This window comes from Primulina eburnea, chromosome 12 (assembly GCF_022965805.1).
Source record: "Primulina eburnea isolate SZY01 chromosome 12, ASM2296580v1, whole genome shotgun sequence".
NCBI classification, from domain to species: Eukaryota; Viridiplantae; Streptophyta; class Magnoliopsida; order Lamiales; family Gesneriaceae; genus Primulina; species Primulina eburnea.
In genome coordinates this window covers 31,224,823-31,246,145 of record NC_133112.1, presented here as the reverse complement: position 1 = coordinate 31,246,145, position 21,323 = coordinate 31,224,823, and the positions used below count along the sequence as shown (strand labels likewise).

The 21,323-nt window shown below is 33.6% G+C and overlaps 2 protein-coding genes across 6 annotated transcripts; one reads left to right on the top strand and one right to left on the bottom strand.

Moving 5' to 3' along the window:
* The first annotated feature begins 573 nt into the window (after positions 1-573).
* Positions 574-6,010, top strand: LOC140808060 (phosphate transporter PHO1 homolog 10-like). 4 transcript variants are annotated; one of them, XM_073165067.1, is made up of 14 exons: positions 574-1,132; positions 1,358-1,429; positions 1,547-1,856; positions 1,950-1,998; positions 2,150-2,221; positions 3,005-3,134; positions 3,282-3,402; positions 3,537-3,795; positions 3,876-3,980; positions 4,073-4,117; positions 4,206-4,355; positions 5,000-5,281; positions 5,371-5,507; positions 5,688-6,010. In XM_073165067.1, the coding sequence occupies exons 1-14, from the start codon at positions 574-576 to the stop codon at positions 5,806-5,808; spliced, it is 2,412 nt and encodes an 803-aa protein (XP_073021168.1). In that variant the 3' UTR covers positions 5,809-6,010. The 4 variants fall into 4 exon arrangements, with proteins under 4 accessions (XP_073021168.1, XP_073021170.1, XP_073021171.1 ...); XM_073165069.1 differs by having other exon boundaries at positions 954-1,169; XM_073165070.1 differs by having other exon boundaries at positions 1,085-1,132; positions 1,537-1,856.
* Positions 6,011-12,090: 6,080 nt separating this feature from the next.
* Positions 12,091-17,462, bottom strand: LOC140807915 (serine/threonine-protein kinase VIK-like). Of its 2 annotated transcripts, XM_073164872.1 has the most exons (11): positions 17,099-17,462; positions 16,790-16,864; positions 15,513-15,629; positions 14,723-14,817; positions 14,269-14,389; positions 14,097-14,176; positions 13,649-13,708; positions 13,428-13,549; positions 13,249-13,334; positions 13,049-13,164; positions 12,091-12,593 (listed from the first exon to the last, which is right to left on the bottom strand). In XM_073164872.1, exons 1-11 carry the CDS (start codon positions 17,405-17,407, stop codon positions 12,467-12,469), a joined length of 1,308 nt encoding a protein of 435 aa, XP_073020973.1. In that variant the 5' UTR covers positions 17,408-17,462; the 3' UTR covers positions 12,091-12,466. The 2 variants fall into 2 exon arrangements, with proteins under 2 accessions (XP_073020973.1, XP_073020974.1); XM_073164873.1 differs by lacking the exons at positions 16,790-16,864; positions 17,099-17,462 and adding an exon at positions 16,081-16,726.
* Between the last annotated feature and the right edge of the window lie 3,861 nt (positions 17,463-21,323).

The window sequence follows — 21,323 nt, the reverse complement described above, 5'->3', positions numbered from 1 at the left end:
TCTTCGTGTTTAATGGTTATATTATAATCTTGGAATTGGATTCATCGATATGTTAAATAATTTGTTTACGTGAAACCGTGATATTCTTTGTACCAGCAGTTTTGATCTGCATGCCGGCTGTCAAAATTAAATAATTTGTAAGCACAAAATTAAAGAAATTTCATATATATATATATATATAACGCAAGCTGATGCATCATCACTATTTTAGCTAGTATATTTGTCGGCTTCTGCAACGGAGTATACACATCACCTTTGAGTATTGAAGTCGGTGATAGGTTCTGGTTTGTCGTTAGATTGGGGGAAATGATTTTTTCTTTACACTAACTACTCGAATTTTCAATTGCTTTGACTTATGTGAAGCTTATAACTAAAGAACCATGATTGCATCATACTTATGCATTCAATTATCTCAAGTTTCTTCATGAGATATTTCTTTCCCAGGTAGCAGTTTCATCCTTTAACAGATTATTATTATCATGATGATGATTTGTTGCGCAGAAGCACGTTCAGAGGCAAGGCTGGTGAAAATTAAAAGCATATACAGCTGCACTAAGTGAAGCTAAACGCAAAATGAAATTCGGTAAGGAACTTAAGAAACAAAAGGTGCCTGAATGGACTGAGGCCTATGTAGACTATAACGGACTTAAACGAATACTACAAGAAATTCGCAGTTTCAACCAATGTCAGGAACGTTCAACTCCATCTGGAGATCCTCTTAACATACCAGTCAAGGATTTCATGGATCTCAACATGATCGATCAAGATCCTTCCACCCAGGTAGACATTGAGAACCAAGTGATAGCTGTCAATGCAGAGCAGCAGCAGAACTCCAGAAAAATATATAAAACTAAGTTACTTTCATTTCCTGAAGGAGGGGAGAAAGAGATAAAATTCTTCAAGAAACTTGATGATGAGCTCAATAAAACAAATAACTTTTTTAAGGACAAGGTGGAAGAAGTAATGAGGGAAGCAGCTTTGCTTAATAAACAAATGGATGCGCTAATTGCATTGCGGATCAAAGTGATGAATCCATATTTCGATGGATCAGGTTCTCTGAAATGCCTTTACACAGATATTAGCAATTTGGCACCTTCAAAGATTACATTTCCTGGGAGAGCAGACTCTTCTGGTGGGTGCTACTGAGAATGAACTGCTCATGATTTTGAGTATTTCTCTTCCCAATTCTAAATTAATTATTTACTGGATTGTTATATTACAGATGTTTTAATTAATCTAAACCAACCTCCCCAATGTGGTGTCTGGTGTTTTACTTTGGTGTGGTCCTTGGGGTGAGGACTCATCCTATACATTGTTACACCCTATTTCTGTTCTATTTAGTAGTTAATTTATGCAGGAACTAAGCAAATGGATTGGGGATCTTGTGCTGAAATTAATCGCTCAAGTCTGCTCGAACCTGGCTCTCCTGGTGAGTATGAAGTTCTGATTAAAACTTTTAAATTCATTGAATATCGTACGAACTGTTGAGTTCAATAAGTTGATATATTTTTAGTAATATCGCATTTGAATTTGAAGTCTATAACAGGCTCTAGCTGTCAAGTACTGGACTCTAGTTGTCAAGCTAAATTTGAAATTCATTCCATGGAAAATTATACTTGTGCCTCAACTACTGAGGAAAATCCCGTAGATTCCAGAACATCACATTTGGAAATCCTTGATCGTGTAACGATATCAAACACATATGATAATCCAATATCAACTATCAAAGGAGTTCTAAAAGACTCCAAAGACAAGGGTTTGAGTTGTGACAGAGAAGAACTCAAACAAGTTGAAGAAAGACTGAAGCTTGTGTTTGTTGAGTTCTATCAAAAGCTTTACCTTCTGAAGTGTTACAGGTACATGACATCAGAAGTGTGCACCCATATTAATGTGTTTTCAGAAATGTACTTTTCTTCTGTATTGATATCATTTTATAATTGAAAAAACAGCTTCATGAATCTATCAGCCTTTTCGAAGATCCTGAAGAAATACGAAAAGGTGCCTTGACTCTTGAGTGATAATAAATGCATGCTATGTTTCATGGCACATTTTTGTGCACAACATATAATACAGAAATACATACATATATAGTCAACAGTGTACAATTTTTTTGAAATTGTTCATATCATCTACTTGTTGAATGTAACAGATAACATCTAGAAGGGTTGCAAGATCATACATGAGAATTGTAGATAACTCTTATATTGGAAGCTCTGATGAGGTATGTAGACATATCAGATAATTTTGCTAATTTTTCAGTTACAGGATTTGGAGTTTAGTTAGTACATCGTGCACATATTAGCCTAAACAACATCCATGTGAACTTTTTGTTATGGTGAATTCTGCAGTATTACATTCCTATACCCTTTCAACCCTAAATTGTTTGAATAAAATCTCAAAAGAAATGTTGGGATGGGACATGATGTTAACCTGTGATTAAGGGTAATTAAGGTTCTAATATCATTCAACTATTTTCGAAAATGTTGAACCTTGCCTATATCCTTTAGGGCAAAAATTCCTCTAGTATATTCATTTACACTCATTTGGGTGCATACCATTAGACTAATTTTTATGTAAGAGTAATTTATATTGTACTGTGATTTATAAACCGATCAAATTTCGATCTATACTGCATATATTTTATAGAAGAGATATAGTCTGGCTCAATACCATGTTAAAGAAGAAAATAAATAATGAAAATAATCAGAAGTGTGCACCTCTTTGTTTGCCTTTTGATTGACAGATCTGAGCTGCATGGATCTCAAATTTGTAGTCCAAATCCGTTGTGTATATTAGACAACAAGAATAATATGAGAATTTGAAATGTGTGCTTCAAATACAACATTGTTCTTATTAATTTTGGGAGCATTTCATCCAAATACGTCCATCCAAACATTTGCATCGTAAACTTTGTGAGCAAGAAACTATCGTTTAGTTTTGTGTTTGTATGCTGCTTTCTTAAATGACTATTGAAACCAATCTTAGTTTCTACATGTAATATCAGGTGATCTGTCTCATGGAAAAGGTGGAGTCTGTATTCATCAAGCATTTTTTGAATTCTAATCGCCGGGAAGGCATGAAGTTACTGAGGCCAAAAAAGAAGATAGAAAAGCATCGGATAACATTCTTATCAGGTTAGTGACATTATTAATTGTTTCTTTTTTTCTTGATTGTTCTTGTAGATCGCCAAGCTGTATGGCTTTTGCAGCTCTTTGGTGTTCAGTGCTTCAAAAAAGTGTGAACATTCTGTATGATCCGCTAACTCTGTTCTCAATCTCCAGGTTTCTTTTCTGGTTTCTCAATCTCCCTACTTGTTGCTGTTGTTCTACTTATCAGTGATAGAAAACTAATACAGAAAAAGAGTGAAACTTCATACATGAATGTTATCTTCCCACTTTACAGGTGAAGAGGACATTGATATTAACTTTTTTTGTACTAGCATATAGTATCAAGCTTCAATACCTATAATTGACATTACATTGAAGCTTCTTGCCATTCATTCTTTTACTCTGAGATGACTTTCATATTTCTTGCAGTTTCTTCGTATACATAGTCTTCCACATGCTATTATATGGTGCAAACATATACTTCTGGAGGCGTTACAAAATCAACTATCCTTTCATCTTTGGTTTCAAGCAAGGAACTGAGTTGGGCTACCGAGAAGTCTTTCTCCTGGGAAATGGTCTTGCAGTGATTGCTTTAGGAACTTTCCTAGTACACTTGCACATAAAGATGGATTCAAAAAGTCAACATTTTGAGACATACATTGAACTTCTTCCGTTGGGACTAGTCATTGTGAGAATGAAAGAAGTATTTTCGCATCAGTTCCTGTTTTGTGTACCCGTATCTTGACCAAATATATTCTTTTCATGTAGGTTGTTCTTGCCATTATGTTCTGCCCTTTCAATGTCATCTTTCGTTCAAGTCGTTTCTTCCTGATTACATGTGTGTTTCATTGTATTTGTGCTCCTCTTTACAAGGTAAAATTGATGCGGCAATTATCTGGACAGACAGTATGAAGCAAATTTATTTTGGTGAGATAGTTCCTGATACAAGTTATCCATTCTTTTAGGTTACACTTCCTGAGTTTTTCTTGGCCGACCAATTGACAAGCCAGGTTTCATGCCATGCTGATGTTTTCGTAGTTAGGAGAGTATTACCCCTTCTATCAGGTTTTTAAAATTTTTGATGCATGTTCGCTGCAGATACAGGCTTTAAGGAGCTTTGAGTATTATGTTTGCTTCTATGGCCGAGGAAAATTATCTCGAAGGAGAACTAAATGCAGCAGTCATGAGATCTACAATGTTTTTTATTTTATTGTCGCGGTTATCCCGTATTGGTTCCGCTTCCTACAGGTTCTTATTTTCCCCTTTTTCCTAGTTTTTATTGTCAAATTTAAATTCTCTCTCCTTATCAGCGTAGGATAGACATTTGGATAGTTTGTTTAAGTTATGCTTATATATGCTGATCAGACCTTTATGTTTAGAGCTCTTTTATATTTTAAACAAGTTCTGCCTTAAAAGCATTTTTCATATAATCAAACAAATGACAGACCCAGGATTTGGTGGGAGAAGTGACGGAAATCGGGATTGGACTAAGGCAGATGATTCGATCTAGCGGCAAAACTTGAATTTTATGAAAATTACACATGAAAATACAAATCTTATTGTTTGAGGGCAGGGACAGTCCCCCTTACCCCGTATTCAGTCTGTCCATGGTTCAACCTATATTCTGATGCCTTTTATACCTTTATTTTTGTAAGTTATGACAGCCTTCCCCCCCACCCAAGCCTCACCACCCTTGCGAAAATCTAAAGTCTGCCCCTGATTATTTGGTTCCTCGGTAATTTCCATATTATCTTGTTATTCCTTTTCAATGTATTCTTTTGCATCAATAAAATTTGTTACTCTTCCGGTAAAGTATGTCTATTTTAGGTTCAATCATCACTCGGATATGTAAAGCAACTGTGTGAGAGTCACCATTTGTTATTTTATTGCAGTGTGTTCGCCGATTCTTTGAAGGGGAAGACTACACTGCGCATGGATTTAATGGTTTAAGATACTTCTTGACAATTGTTGCTGTTGTTATTAGAACAGCTTTTGAACTGAGAAAGAGGTTAACATGGAAGGTATTAGCTGTTGTGAGCTCCGCAATTGCTACTCTGGGGAATACGTACTGGGATATTGTTGTTGACTGGGGACTTCTGCAAAGAAATTCAAAAAACTTGTTTTTGAGAGATAAACTTCTTGTTTCACACAAAAGTGTGTACTTTGCTGCCATGGTAAGTTGGAATTGTCTGACTGTGTGGTCTTTCATAGTTTTTAATCTTGTCACATATCTTAATCATTACCTTAAGGGGTCTTGTTGCAGGTTTTGGATGTTCTTCTAAGATTTGCTTGGGTACAAGTTGTCTTGACATTTGATTTGCAATCTTTACACGGAATGACTGTAACGACGATATTTGCATGTTTAGAAATCCTTCGGCGTGGAATATGGAACTTCTTCAGGTAATTTAGCTTTCTAACTGGAGACGATACTAATTCGAAAACTATTAAGTCAGTCCATATGAGCTTCAGCATGAACTATATATGCAGTTTCCGATGCTCAAACATCCTTAATTTATGGTAATAAAACTATTGCTGCAAGTGATTGCGTTAATTTGAAGAAACGTTTTTTTATCATTTCAGGTTGGAGAACGAACACCTGAATAATGTGGGCAAGTATCGAGCATTCAAGTCAGTGCCACTTCCATTTAATTACTATGACGATGACGAAGACGAAGATGATGATGGTGAAAAGGATGACTAGTATTCAGAATTCTCTCAAATATTCATGCATCCGAATTCTGGCAATTGCAAATATGTCTAGGGTGAGTGGTATAAATTTGAGACTTGAGAAACCTAAGGAATTTTTATGAACTTCTATTGAGATCGATTTTTCTGAAAAATTGTGAAACACAATGTTACTAGAAGATCAAGAGATCCATGTTGGTCGATTTTACTCCGGATAATCAGATTTTTCTACCCCTTTTGTCTCCACTTTCCGAACCACCTCAAATTAGTTTTATATATATATATGTGGAAAAACTTGTATGAGACGGTCTCACGGGTTATATTTATGAGACGGATCTCTTATTTGGGCCACTCATGCAAAAGTATTACTTTTATACTAAAAGTATTATTTTTTATTGTGAATATGGGTAGGGTTGATCCGTCTCACAGATTATGATCCGTGAGACGGTCTCACATGAGACACATTCATATATATATATATATATATATATATATATATATATATATATATATATATATATATAATATTTTCTCATTATATTTAGTATTAATGATGTATTTTCTTGGTCGTAAATGAAATGTTGATATATTTTATGCACCTCTTGGATTTTTAATACATTATATAAAAAAATAACGATTTTCTATGTAATCTAGTTGAACGAGGTTTTTCAGCATAATAATTTATAACAATTAAATATCTTTAAATGAAATATTATTTTATGTGTACATGTTAAGTGTTAATAACAAATGCAGATATCGTCCGACCAAACATATATTACAAATATATCTTAAGAACTTAAACAAAAAATTAATAAATTAAACTGAAATTAAAATAAAAAGATGAAACAAATCCAATTTAAATAATTTAAATTAAAATAATAAATAAATAAATAAATATTAGAATTTTAGTTAATGTATATATCTTTTAATCTTCTATAATGATTAAATTTTAATTCTTAAGTAAAGCTTTTGAATGAATTCATTATTTTATCAATATATTATGTCCGAGTTATATTTAACTAATTCAACATGCAATAACAAAATGTCCTTTATTATTTAATAATTGCAATTGCAGCAACGAACGGTAGAATTCTTTAGCTTTCATTTTTCAGTATATGACTATCAACATATGCTCAATCTATGTATTGTTAGGATTAGTAAAATTTTTGGCACAATTGGTTTGGACTAACAAAACACAATCATTTTTTCTCAACTCGGTTGAGATACAAGTTAATAAGGCAAAATATAAGTGCGGAAAAAAAACTTGTGTTCAAAGTTGAACCAAATAGATACTAAAACGAGAATCGGCAGAGTCAATTATCCCAATGCAAAAAACATTTATGATGTTCAATAGCTTTTCGATGATGAAAATAGTGTTAGACAACAAATTCAAGCTGATTTTGATGGAGAAAATTGAGAAGAAATGCAGCATCCTTTGGAGAATGCACAATCTGCAGAGAACGGGAAACAATCAATCAACATATTTCAGTCAATGAGAGAAAATGAACAAAGATCTCAAAGAATTAGAAGAAGACCGACATAGATGACAGATTATGAGGTAACTAGTATTAACCAAACTAAAGATCCATTTGTTCATTTTGTTCTATTTTCAAATTGTAACCCAGTAACTTTCGAAGATGTCGTCAAATAATTAAAATAGCAAAAAAAAATGGATGCTGAAATCACATCCATCGAGAAAAATAAAACTTGGGAACTGCTAGAACTTCCGAAAGGTCAAAAGCAATAGGTATGTTGTAATACCCGGAATTCGCTACGTTATTAATCTGAAACGATTTGTTGATTAAGTGAGGTGATTATAGATAGAACAGATTAAACCGGGATAGGCGGAAAGTAGAATTTGAAATATGTGTGAGGATTGAGCCTCGCGCATATGTGCGTGCACGCCCGGCGCATATGCGCGGAGTGGGCAGAAAACCTCGCGCATATGCACGACATGGATTCGCGCATGTGCGCGAGGGTACCCGAGAGTTGTGAAAAATGAACAAGGGCCTCGCGCATATGCGTCGAATGAGGGCGCGCATATGCTCGAGCTGCTGTGCATTCTACGCGCTGAGACATAGTGTCTCGCGCATATGCGCCGAGTGATGTCGCGCATATGCGCGAGACGTGTTTTACAAAGGATGAGCCACTTGCCCCTTGCATGCATTATATATATATATATATATATATATATATATATATAATAACAAGCGTTCCTTCATAAGGAAAAGAAGGGAGAAATGAAAACCGAGGCCAACTTCAAGTTCTTGATTTTAGATTTTGATTTGCGATAAATCCGTCCGTTAGATTTTGAATCCGACTTCGGTATTGTATTCCTATCGACGCAGGCTACAACTGGAAATAAGTTTTATTGAGTTTTGGTATCATTTGAAAATATGATGTTGTAGGAATTTGATATTATTCATATATGGTGTTCTGGATATGTTAGACATCGTAGAATCGAAGTCAGATTGAAAAACAGACTGATTATGGAATTGTTATGATTTTCTGATTATATTGATTTGAAATCGGACAGATTTGGATTATGAATGAATTACAGATTGTATCGGATATGAGCTATGATTTGTAATTGATGTCTGTTAATTTGTTATTGACGGTAATACTGAGATTGTGCCGTTGATTTGACTTAAATCCAGATTAATCAGATTCAGTGTTGAATTGAGAATAGAACATTGATATTATGATTCTCGATATGTCGTTTCAGATTTACAGAAACAGTCTTGAGTTCAGAACTGATATTGCTTCAGACCGAGACTACAAACGAAAGGTATAAGTCAATGTGATATTGAGAGATCGACTCAAGTAGGATATACTTGAGTTTCCCTAAATCACATACTTATTGTTGTTATATGCATTGATTTGATTTTATATGATGTTCTATTGATTTATAGGAAGCATGTATTAGACGAGTATTAGACGAGTGATCTTGTGACAGAAGTGCCTGATAGTGGTGGGATCACCACAGGCACATTGCACGATGTCACAAGATAGTGTATTGGCGATAGTGCCACAGTCTGTGACAGATAGGTCAAGACAATGGATGTTTGGTTATATTGACGTGGATAGAATCGGAGTTTCTTCTATTGTTGTTGGTCGATATAGGAATGCCAACGTTTGGAAACCGGGATCCCTAGACTAGGATTGAGTCTAGTCTGAGTCGTGGAGTCACGAGTATGATTGATAGTTTTATATTAATTATGTTTCAGACTTTGATATATATCTGATATCTGCTTCATGCTTTATATTGATTATATGATTGCATGTTCGTTGATTTACACTGGGATTATATTCTCACCGGAATTATCCTGCTGTTGTCGTGTTTGTATGTGTGCAGGACAACAGGTGGGACAGGATTAGGGTCGAGGAGATGACGAGAGATCATGATTAGAGTGGAGACCACGGACTTTGATGTTGCTGTAGATAGGGTTGAACATTTAATAGCTAGTTGTTGAACCTTAGTCTGTATTGAATGTATGTTGTACAGGACTTGTACCTTATTTTATACTGATATGTATACTAGTATGATTTCCCTTACGTTCTGCATTGAAAAAAAAAAGAAAAAGTTAGACTTTGTTTATTATAATTGATTAAATTGTCCCAATGACGATTATGAACTTGATTAGCGTCCGGGTGCACACATATGCAAATATATGATTTCACATCCAATTAGAAGATATACCATGAATCGATCAACCTCCTGGTTATATTAAGTTTGGAAATGACCATAAAGTGCATACATTGAAGAAAGCTTTGTATAGGATAAAGCAAGTCCTGCGAGCATGATATAGTCGAAATGAGGCTTATTTTTTTAAGGTGGATTTTCAATGTCTATATAAGTATACACTTTATACAAAATTTTAAGATAAATGAAAATTGCTATTTTTTGGTTATATGTTGATGATCTTATATTCACGGGTGATGATAGTATCATGTTTGAAAATTTTAAAGAGTCCAGAATGGTTAAGTTTGATACGTCGAATCTTGGCAAGATGCGTTATTTTCTTGGTATTAAAGTAGTTCAATCTACTTATGAGATTTTTACTTCCCAAAAGAAATATATTCAAAAAGTTTTTTGCAGATTTATAATGGAGAAATGCAATTCTGCAAGTACTCCCGTAGAACATGGTTTGAAGCTAACCAAATATTGTCAAAGAAAGAAGATTGAGCACACTTTATAAGCAAATTGTTGGAAGCTTAATGTATTTGACAGCAACAAGGCCGGATATTATGTATTCTTTTAGGCTCATAAGCATATGCATCGAGAATCCTACAGAAATGCATCTTTTAACTGCCAAGAGGATTTTACGATACTTGTAACAAACATCAGAACTTGGTCTCTACTATAAGAAATGAGAACAATCAGATTTGATGGTTTTTTGTAATAGTGATTGTGCAGGAGATCGAGATGATAGAAAAAGATTTTCAGTATGCGTTTCTCTTAGATTCAGCGATGTTCCATGGACTTCAATAAAGCAATCAATTGTTATTTTATCAACCACTGAAGCTGAATTTGTTGCAACAACTTCATGTGCATGTCAATCTATTTAGTTGAAAAAAAATTCTCGAAGAGCTTAAATTCAAAAATCATATTATTATTTATTGTGATAATAATACAACCATAAAACTATCAAAGAATTCAATCCTACATGGAATAAGCAAGTATATTGATGTGAAATATCATTTTTTTAAGAGATCTCACAAAAAATGAAACAATTGATCTTATCTATACAAAAGAGAAAACCAAGAGAACCAAGTAGCTGACATATTCACTAAGTCCCTCAAATTTGCAACATTTCAGAAACTATGGAACTACTTGTATTAGCACACTATAAAACAAGTTTGAGGGAGGGTGCTCTTATTAAACTAATGTTGACCAGGGATTGTTGATTTGTTAAAGATTTGTCCAAGTCTTTAGTTATCTGTCTTATTAAATGAAGCATGTTAACCATGGCCTATTAGTAACAAAGTATCACAGGAAATAATTATCTTTGGATATTTGTTATTTAATGGTTTTTAGTGTGCTATTTTTATTGTTCTTTCCGTTGATATATTTGTCTATAAAAAGCGCATTGCTCAATAAAGAAGATATTTAACAAAAAACAAAATTATTCTCTTTGTTTGATTTATATTTTATTCTCACTTTTTAAAAGATTTTATCAGTGCAAATTTTGAATCACTAAGATTATATTTATATGTTCATTTAACTTGAAGTTTAAAAAATATAGTTCAAAGTTTATTTTGTTATAAAACATAGAAAAGATATTGTAATTATAAAAAATATCAATAATAGTTCATTTTTCAAAGAATACATAATAAAAAAATAATATAAATAATGTTCGACTTTTTATTTGAAAGAGCACAGTTATGTAATGATTAAATAATTTAATTAAAAAATCTATCAATTATTAATTAATAGTAGAAAAAAATGCATAGTGATGTATCACTCTATCAATTAAATAAATTAATTTCATTTACTTGAAGTTTAAAAAATTAAAAAATACATTAGTCTTATAAATATCAATTAAATTAACAAACTGCATTATAACAACACTATATGATTATTGTCAATCTTAAGTCGACGAAATCACAACATATTATTATTATTACAAAAAATAAAATTTATTCATATCAATTATTTAAATATAATAAAACACCAACACCTACAAATATTTATTTAAGCTAAATTTATATAAATTTCTAGCACCCGCCGCACTCCACGTCGTGTGAACCAAACTCCACCACCACTGTTCTTCGGAATCCCCGCATAAGCATTTCCTTAAATGTCATTTACTCGAATCATTATATAAAATTTTATCACACATGTATCTTACTATTTTGAAATATTTTAATATAAAACCGTTTATTTTCATAATTATATAGTTTTGAATTAAAATTTGATACACCAATATATTTATTGTAGATTTGCTGCTGATTGCCGCATCAGGTGGAAATTTAACCATTGGATTAGTACGGGGCCCAACACTATCATTTGCCCCCTTCTTCCAATGTCCTGAGCACAGCACTGATAACACATAAAACTAAAGAATCGAATAAAAGCTTATTTGGCAAAAATTTGTGTGAAACAATGTCACGAATCGTATTTTGTGAGACGGATATTTTATTTTAGTCATCCATAAAAAAATATTAATTTTTATGCTAAGTGTATTCTTTTTATTGTGAATAAGTCTCACAGATAAAAATTCGTGAAACCGTCTCACAAGAGACCTACTCCTTATATTATTAGTGTCTTCACGTTAACAAATAACTAAATTTAGGATGCAAATCAACTAAAAAAATCAGAATTGGACAAGAATCTTATTCAAATCTGATAACATGAACATATTTTTCCAACATAATTCACAATTTTTTCCAACATACAGAAACACTTGTTTAAATATACTTGATGTTGCTAACTCGATGGCGAACTAACGGAAAAATGAGAGACTTTCTGTAAAAATGAATATGGAGACCAGAAATTGAGAAATCTAAGCCCGGGAAATAGACAATTTTAAAAAATTACAAATCACAGAAAAATTACCTAGGCAAGTATAAGAGTGAATCCAAAATCCTTCAACCCGGTTTTGGGTCAAATGATATGTTGATCGATATGCAATCACGCAGTCTTCGATACCTTGTTCTTATTGTAATTCACATCATGATGCAAATATGTGCCAGTGATGATCAGACGATAGTGTTTCCTTAATTTTTTCGAGTCTCTTCAGAATCTCCAAGAAAGAAGGTCTCTCGTTCATGTCTGCTGCCCAGCACTGTTCTGTTAACCTGAACAGTTTGCAGTCTCCGATCAGGATATAAAAATTCTAGTTACTTTTAATGCTACAATAACAGTAAAGACAGCATACTAGAAATTGGTAGAGATGGCAGGTGGTGAAAAAAAGATCATAACTAAATGTGTAAGATGAGCTGGGTGGGTACTGGACCATTCGTACCTTCCAAGAAGATACGGTAGAAGATGTTATAATTAACTGTCGTGAAAGTTATGCTTTAGTTATCTCTAATTCTTGAATCTCAAAGACAGCGCAATGAGGAGGATTAAATTCATTTAGACAGCCTAACTAGATTGGACCAAGGCTCGAATGTGTATTCCCAAAAAAGAACTAGTTTTGAATCATTTTTATGGGTGAATTTCCAGGTGATAATGCTTTTTTCTTTCACCATACATTTTACTACGTTGTCTATCACTGTATCCCTAGGTATTGGATTCTATAGCTACTTACTCTCTCAATTCAGGAATAAAACCTTTAGCCCTAAAATGTGGTCTGTGTCCGTCCGCCACATATCGAGCTGCTTCATATGGTTCATAGTGCGACAATGGAGGCTCTCCTTCAAGCATCTGCAACAAGATACAATCACAATCACTTCAATTATGATTTAATCAAGTTTACTAAATCATACACATGACAGAAATCAAATTTACCTCGTATAGGATCATTGCAAAAGAGAAAACATCGACCTTTTTATCATATTTCCGGTGCTTGAAGACCTCAGGCGCCATGTAACGGTCTATTGAAGTAAACAGATTACACATTACTAGTCATAAAAAATCATCTAAAACCCCCATCTGTGTATAAAATTGTTCTTATAAAAGCTGCTTACAGCTCCCAGTCTCGCCAGTCATTTTGTACACATCATGAGCATGTTGTACTCTGATGAGCTTGCTTAACCCAAAATCTCCTACTTTTAAATGGTCAGCATTCGTGTTGACAAGTAGAACGTTCCTGGAAAGTTACCATACTTAGAGAGAGACTCTAATTGCATGCATTGCCAATGTTGTCTTTGCTGATAAAACCATTTTATGTAGCGAAAGACCAACTAACCTTGGTTTTAGATCTCTGTGTATTACAACATTTGGTTCACTATGGAGATAAGCCATGCCTCTGTCCAAACAAGATGGTGGTGATCAGACATTGTAATGCACATTCTTATGATGCTGAATGAAGAAAGTAAATAAGAATGTTTCGTAAGCATGCCTATCTAGCGTTTTTCATCATAATCCTACACATTTGGACTTTTCTTGGACTAATTCAGGTTCAAAGCGTCGTATAGTACGCCTTAAACCCCGATAAAAACATAAATAATTAGAGAAGAAAAATTCAACTTCAGTCTCACTTTATATGGTTGGGACATATAAGATCCCTTTGCACTTAAAAATGAGCATCAGGCACAAAACTTTCATTGGTATAAAGGATCAAGAACAGAGCTTTTCTTTATGGGCCCTAATTTCACTAAACAGAAATAAAATCTGTAGAAGAATTCCAATTGTACCTGGACATGTCTAGAGCAAAGTTTATTGCTGTTGATGGATTCAGCGCCCCTTTTTCCTTCAGATGCTGATGAAGATCACCCTATAAAAGAATGTCATTAGAGAACCTACAGTGAGAATATTTTGAAGTGAAATGATATTTCTTCTAAAGGGGTAAAAAAATCATTCACTCACCCCTCTTAAGTACTCTGTAATTAACATTAGGGGCTTCTTCTCAGTCACAGCTCCTAGAAATTGGACGATATTTGGATGACGAAGCTTGACAAGCAAATTGACCTCGTGTCTGAAGTCCTGACTGATTTAGGGAAAGAGAAAGTAATTCACCATAAGTCAGGAGGAAAATGTGAAAGTAAATAGCTATAACATGTACTATTGTGGTGACTGAGGAACCTTTCAATTATTAGAACTCCATAAAAAAATAGATTAATCCAAGAGATTAAGCATGTAAATTAAGATCACTAGATACTATTACTGAGTTCCACAAACATCAAACAGGCATGAAAAAGGGGATAATATTCAAATTAAAGCATCTAATATCTCCTTTTAAAAAAAAAATAACTGATACCTCGTTTAAAAGGGGAGAAAGAATGGGAAGTTGGATATTGTGAGATGAAGTCGAAACACATACATCACTAGCTTGTCATCTGAAAGGCTTGGGAGAATGCGTTTGACAGCTATTGGTGTTCCGCGCCACGAAACTTTTAGTATCTCACCAAAAGACCCCTACCAATATCAGCTGTCATCAGCAACAATGAATTTTGTAGAAAGAAATCAAATATTATTTGCATTTGAAGTGGCGATCAACAAGAAACAACAGTTGATGGATCACACAAAAAGTGTAAACAAAATTGTAAAAAAGCAAACAGCTACTAGAAACAAAGTTTAAGATTCCTAGAACCACAATACAGCCTTGATTTTTAACCCACCACCCACATCCCCTAAAATCCATATCTATAAGAAAAAGGAAACGGCACATTGCAGACCTGAAGGAGATTTTTCAACAGAAAAAACATAACAAGCCCATTAAGGTCAACATAACATTGTTAATATGCAATCATGTTGTTATAATACACAATAACCGTAGTAGGATCAGAATTCAGAAATATTTGAAATCCTATGAAGATAAACTGTCTTTACAAAAATAAACCAATAAAGAGATTCACATGTTCAATTAGGTATGACATGGATTTCCACAGTAAATACCATGCTTCATTAGAATTGTACCACTTGGTAAAAGCTAAAAACTACATTCAAACTTAAATATTGTGAAGAGAGAGAAAAAGAAGATTTTATAATTGAAGAGCAAATATAAAATTTCTCGAGTTCCTTTCCGCAAAGAAAGTCAAGTTATTCTATAAGCTCATTGCAGAAACCAAGTGATGATTGATCAATAACTTGTTATGCAAATAAATACAGACCTTCCCAATGAGAATCGCGCCTGAGAAGTCCAGCTCATTCGGGTCAATCTCCCAGTCACACTTCTTAGGAAGAGGAGGTGGCACAGGCCTTGGTTCAAAATGACTTCCACTCTGGCCCTGCAACGTGTCCAAAGGATTTATCCATATGGAAAGGAAGCCAAGAAAGTATAAAATGAATTTTGCTCTTAAAAAATGGAAGATGAAAACATAATTTGAAATTCAGCTCATTTGAGCATGTTTCACGAATCTCATTGCCACCCTGAAGGGTTACAAACTGTCAAGTTCCATTCTACAATATTTCCACAAAAAAATAAAAAATTGTAGTGGTCATAGTTGTCAAGGGCTCAAGGCGCACCGAGGCTACGGAGCCTGAGGCGCAAGTGCACATTTTTAAATTTTTTTTAAAAAAAAATTACCTTAGAATAAATATATTAAAATATGAAATAATTAAGTTACAATGTAACACAAAACAAAAAATAATTAATAAGTTCACAGTAATTAGTAACATGATTAAAATTCTTCAATCATCTAAATCAAGTTCATCTTCTTCCATCGAATCATCAGATACATCACTTGTGTTATTCTTGGACTTCATCATTTTCTTGATAACATTAATTTCTTCTTCCTCCTTATCCAAAAGATGTGAAATCGGTATTTTTCTAGTTGTTCTGGATCTAGATGCGCTCAACTCATTGTTCTGTTCAGAGCTCTCTTCTTCTGATTCCGATGTTGGGTAGTTGGGTTGCTAGAGTTTGGGTTTGAGCTATTTGTTTAAACAAGTAATTAAAAAAATTTACCCAAGCGCTTGAGTAAACTTCCAAGGCTAGTCTAGGCGAGTACCTGGACTCGCTTTAGTGAATTTCTTAGCCTAGTGTACCAGATGCAGGTTCCTCGCCTGGTGGCACTTAAGGCGAGAGGCACTCGCCTTTGACAACTATGGTCTTATATGTAAACCTAGTGAAAAATCCTGGATCTCGCCTACTTACAAGCAGGGGCAGAAGTTGCCTCACAATTTCAGCGCTTCAGTCTCAAAAAAAAAAGTCAAAATACAAGGATAAGCTCATAATGAGAATTGACATAGACATAAAAAGGTGAACCACTATGCCTCAAACAATGGAAATGAAAAAAGATGAAATTTTCAGAAACTACTAAATAAATACTTAAAGAGAAACAGTGAACAAATAAAGAACTAAAGAAGTTAATATGATAGCATTCCGCTAACTTTAAAGTCTTCTGTACTTAGAAGGAATGATAAAATCAACAAGCGTTGAACTTACATAAGATAGGCCACCATAAGACTTCAACAATTCAATCATGGCAAATCTTTTTGCTCCTTCGGCATCAGCTAAAGGCTGTTTCACAAAAACAAAGAGCAGAGAGCTAAGATTTCTTTAAAATAGCACAAAATAAACCATCGAATAAATCAAAAACAATTAAAGTGCTAAAGCTCAACAGTCTTCATCAGCCAATAGAATCAAATATTAAAACAAAAGCTCAAAATCAAAATCATCACCAAAATACTCGAGCCAGAACTCAACAATTATCACGTACACATTAAATGTGAACATAGTGATTAAAAAACTCACGGTATTTTTCCATCGATCTTGAGCGTTGACGTCAGCTTCGTGATCCAGAAGACACTTGGCAACGTCGATCCAGCCGTGAATTGCCGCCACATGGAGCGGAGTTCGGTTATCATAGTCTCTAGCGTGCACCAGAGATCGATCCTCCTCCAGTAACTTTCTGACCGCGGCGGCGTCATTTTGGTGTGCGTGCCATAGAATGAGAGACGTCCGGCTCACCCGTGCCTTCTCTTTCTTCTTCTCCCTCTCCGCCGCGGATGATGGCGGAAGCTGCGCCTCGGAGTGGCCCGAGATACCTTCGCTTCCACTCATCGGTATTTACGCTGTTTTTCTCAACCTCTGATTTGTTGTTGGCTTTTCTCAGATTATCCTCTAATGCTATGTTTATATATTGGCAAAAACTTGTGTGAGACGGTTTTATGGGTCGTATTTGTGATACGGATCTCTTACTTGGGTCACCCATTAAAAATTATTATTTTTTATGCTAAAAGTATTACTTTTTTTATTGTGAATATGAGTAGGGTTGACCCGTCTCACAGATTATGATCTGTGAGACGGTCTCACATGAGACTCACTCTTTTATATATATATATATAAATATATATATATATATATATATATATATATAGTGAGTCTAATGTGATTGACGGATCAATCCTACCTATATTCACAATAAAAAGTAATACTCTTAGCATAAAAAAGTAGTACTTTTTCATGGGTGACCCAAATAAGATATCTGTCTCACAGATATGATCCGTGAGCCGTCTCACACAAGTTTTTGCCATATATATATATATATATATATATATATATATATATATATATATATATATATATATATATATAAACTATAAAACAATTTTTAAATAATTCACTCCTTTAGACGGTCAATCCTACCCATATTCATAAAAAAAATAATACTCTTAGCATAAAAGTAATATTTTTTCATGGGTTACTCAAATAAAAATCCGTCTCACAAAATACGATCCGTGAGACCGTCTCACTAAAGTTTTTGTCTAAAATTAAAAGAGTCTATAGTGTCTCCTCTTTCAAAATCTAACTATTTTGAGGATCGTCAATTTTTTTATTTTTATGAAAATTGATATATATATCGATGATAAAATACTTAAAAATAATTAGAAATTAATAAAGATCTTCGGTTGAATTTCCATAATCGTTGACTTTTTTAAAAAGTCAAAATCGAGATAGTTTCCATTATCTCATGTCATTATATTGCTTAATAATAAAAAAAAATTAAAAATACTCAAAGCACTTACGGTCAACTAAAAGATATGAAGTGCTTCTTACAAGTTTCCCAAAACACTTTCTTAATCTCTTCGTCGGAATAAAATAATCACACTATACTATATAACAATATCCTTTATACCTTTTAATTTGTCAAAATATATTTTTTCCTAAATATAAAAAGGCAAAAACTAGTGAGATCATCTCATGAGTCGTATTTTGTGAGACGGATCTCTTATTTGAGTCATCCATGAAAAATTATTATTTTTTATACTAAAAGTATTACTTTTTATTGTGAAAATCGATAAGGTTGACTCGTCTTACAGATAAATATTCGTGAGACCGTCTCACAAGAGACATACTGAAACCAAACCATTAATCAAATTTTCATATTTGCCGTTAAGGTATCTAATTGATTTGAAAAAATGTGATGCAAATGTTACGTATTTAACCTTATCTAAATGAAAAAATTAACATCTATCACGAGATCATTGTGATAGTCATCGGGTTTGAAATTTTCCAAACAATTAAAAAAATAACATGTGACGCCTACGGCCCAAATGGACGTATTTTAACAAATTTTTCATATTCCAACTCTGATATAATAACTAGAGGTGATCACGGTGTGGTTTTGTTGTTTTTTTAAAAAAAATTCAAACTGAATTACCATATGCAGTCGGTTAGTATTTTGAAAAATTAATCTCGGTTTTACGTAAAAAAATCAACCTTGCGGTTTTGAGCGGTTGCGGTCGGTTTTACGGTTTTTTTAATAAAAAATATTAGAACATATATTCTAATTTATTGAAAACAACAACAATATATTATTTTAAAATATAAAATATAGTTCAAAGCATATAAAGATCAAAATAGATATTATAAATTAAACAATAATCAAGATTCAAAACTAAGTTAATAATTTAACAACACAACACATTCACAACAAAAATGACATGTACACTATTTTATCATTTTTTTACTTTCAGACTACAAACAAAATATTGTAGCAAAAAAAAAAAAAATACTTTAATAAAAGACTAATATTAAGAATAATGAAGAAAAAGATAAGTTTTATTTGTAAGAATAATAGTTTTAAAGAGAGTTCGGATATAATGAATGATGACTTCTTTATTTGAATATGTTGTTTACAAATTATTATAATTCTAGGCCAAATATTATGGCAAGCGGTTTAAGCGGTGCGCTTTGGTGCGGTTTTTAGCAAAAAAAATAAACGAACCGCGTATGCGGTGCGGCTTATGATTAATATTTTTAATCGGGGTTTTTATAAACTATTATGAAAAACGGTGCGGTGCAATTCGATTCAGACAGTTCGGGCGGTTAATAAAAAATTTTGATCAACCCTAATAATAACATGGAAAATTGGATCCTCTATTCTAAAAATATACTCAATCTCATATCTACCTAAACATATAAAAATAATTTACTTGTGAAATCATGTTTATGAAATAAATTGACATTAAAAATATATTTTTCATAACTCAAATCGGTGATATGTGTCACAAACTTGACAGACGATTTCATATGAATTTTTGTAAAAATATAACACGTGATACTTTAATGACCTTAATTTCTTTACAATTTCTTATATACAAATATGTTATTACATACATGAAATATAGGATGAGACGTTGATGAAACAGAAGATTTGCTAAGTTGACCTCGTCGAAACAAATACGTATGGAAGAAATTGCATATCCCTTAACACGCAATTTCCACTATAAACAGTAAATTAAACTATACAAATCAATGGTCTTCCAGTGTTATAACTTCGTATTATTTACCATCTTAGACCCAGTATTTGTTACGTAAGTTATTTACCCTCTTATACCCCCCAGTTTTCACACCAAATCCTCTTGGTCCTCTAGGGATCTCGCAAGTTAAGCTTAAGGTTTTCTGGTACAGGAGGCGTCCTACCCCTACGGAATAGAACTGCGAGTGCATTGTTCTTCCGGCGAAGATCAAAGACCTGCATGGAGATTGTAGTGAATATCCGAATCATTAGAGAGTTGAGTCAGGTTTATACGAAACCGTTTAGCTCACTGATAAAGATGTCAATGGAACGGGTATGGGACGGGTTTGACTAAACCCAAGACCCTCCCCATGAAAAAAAATTTGGACTCATTGCCCGCCCCACTGCGGTTAAATATTCTTCGGACCCACCCCACCACGAATACGAAACGGGGCAGGGTAGACTTGTGAGACCCGAATTTTTTAAAATAAAAAAATAATATTTCTTCTCACATGACTGACATTATGGAAAATTAATTCATGTCTTCGACCACACTTAATAATAACAAACAAAGTATTTTCACGACATAAAAGATTACATAAAAAAAGAGTTACTAGCTCTCCAAAAAAATTTTGACATCCCCAAAAATAATCATAACATAATTTAAACAGATCAATATAAAATCAGCGAGTAGGCAATATTTAGGTCTACTAAGATGAGGACCAACTATTCTTCCACTATTGCTAAAAGCATATTCAAATACAACAGTTGACATAGGAATAACTAAAATCGTTATGGTTGATGTGAGCTACTAAAAAAATGAAAATTAAAAAAACTAAAACCCTAAATATTTATATTCACATATATGGGGCGGGTATGAGGCGGGTATTATAGGACCCATGACCCGTCCCATATCCGGACGGGTCTGAAAATTTAGACCCGAGACCCACCCCATAACCCATTTAGTATGCCCAAACCCACCCCATACACGCGGGTCTATTGCGGGTCTGGATAAAACCCGGACCCATTGACATCCCTACTCACTGATGAGGCTTCTATCTCTGCAACACCCTCACAATTCTGACCTCCTCCCTTGAGTAAATCACAGTACTTTGCAGCTTCATTTTCATCTTCAAAAACCTGACTCAGATATTGAATGAATACTTGAAAACATTTTGTATCTTTTATATGTTAATGACAGTAGAGTAAAGCTATTTGTATTCAGGTGATGATAAG

Excerpts from the sequence above, each read along its gene's own strand:
- LOC140808060 (XM_073165067.1), top strand. The coding sequence starts at position 574 with ATGAAATTCGGTAAGGAACTTAAGAAACAAAAGGTGCCTGAATGGACT. Across the intron at positions 4,118-4,205 it reads CCGACCAATTGACAAGCCAG|ATACAGGCTTTAAGGAGCTT; the intron begins GTTTCATGCCAT and ends TGTTCGCTGCAG. Across the intron at positions 4,356-4,999 it reads ATTGGTTCCGCTTCCTACAG|TGTGTTCGCCGATTCTTTGA; the intron begins GTTCTTATTTTC and ends ATTTTATTGCAG.
- LOC140807915 (XM_073164872.1), bottom strand. The coding sequence starts at position 17,407 with ATGAGTGGAAGCGAAGGTATCTCGGGCCACTCCGAGGCGCAGCTTCCG. Across the intron at positions 14,818-15,512 it reads GCGCGATTCTCATTGGGAAG|GGGTCTTTTGGTGAGATACT; the intron begins GTCTGTATTTAT and ends TGATATTGGTAG. Across the intron at positions 13,550-13,648 it reads CACAGAGATCTAAAACCAAG|GAACGTTCTACTTGTCAACA; the intron begins GTTAGTTGGTCT and ends GTAACTTTCCAG.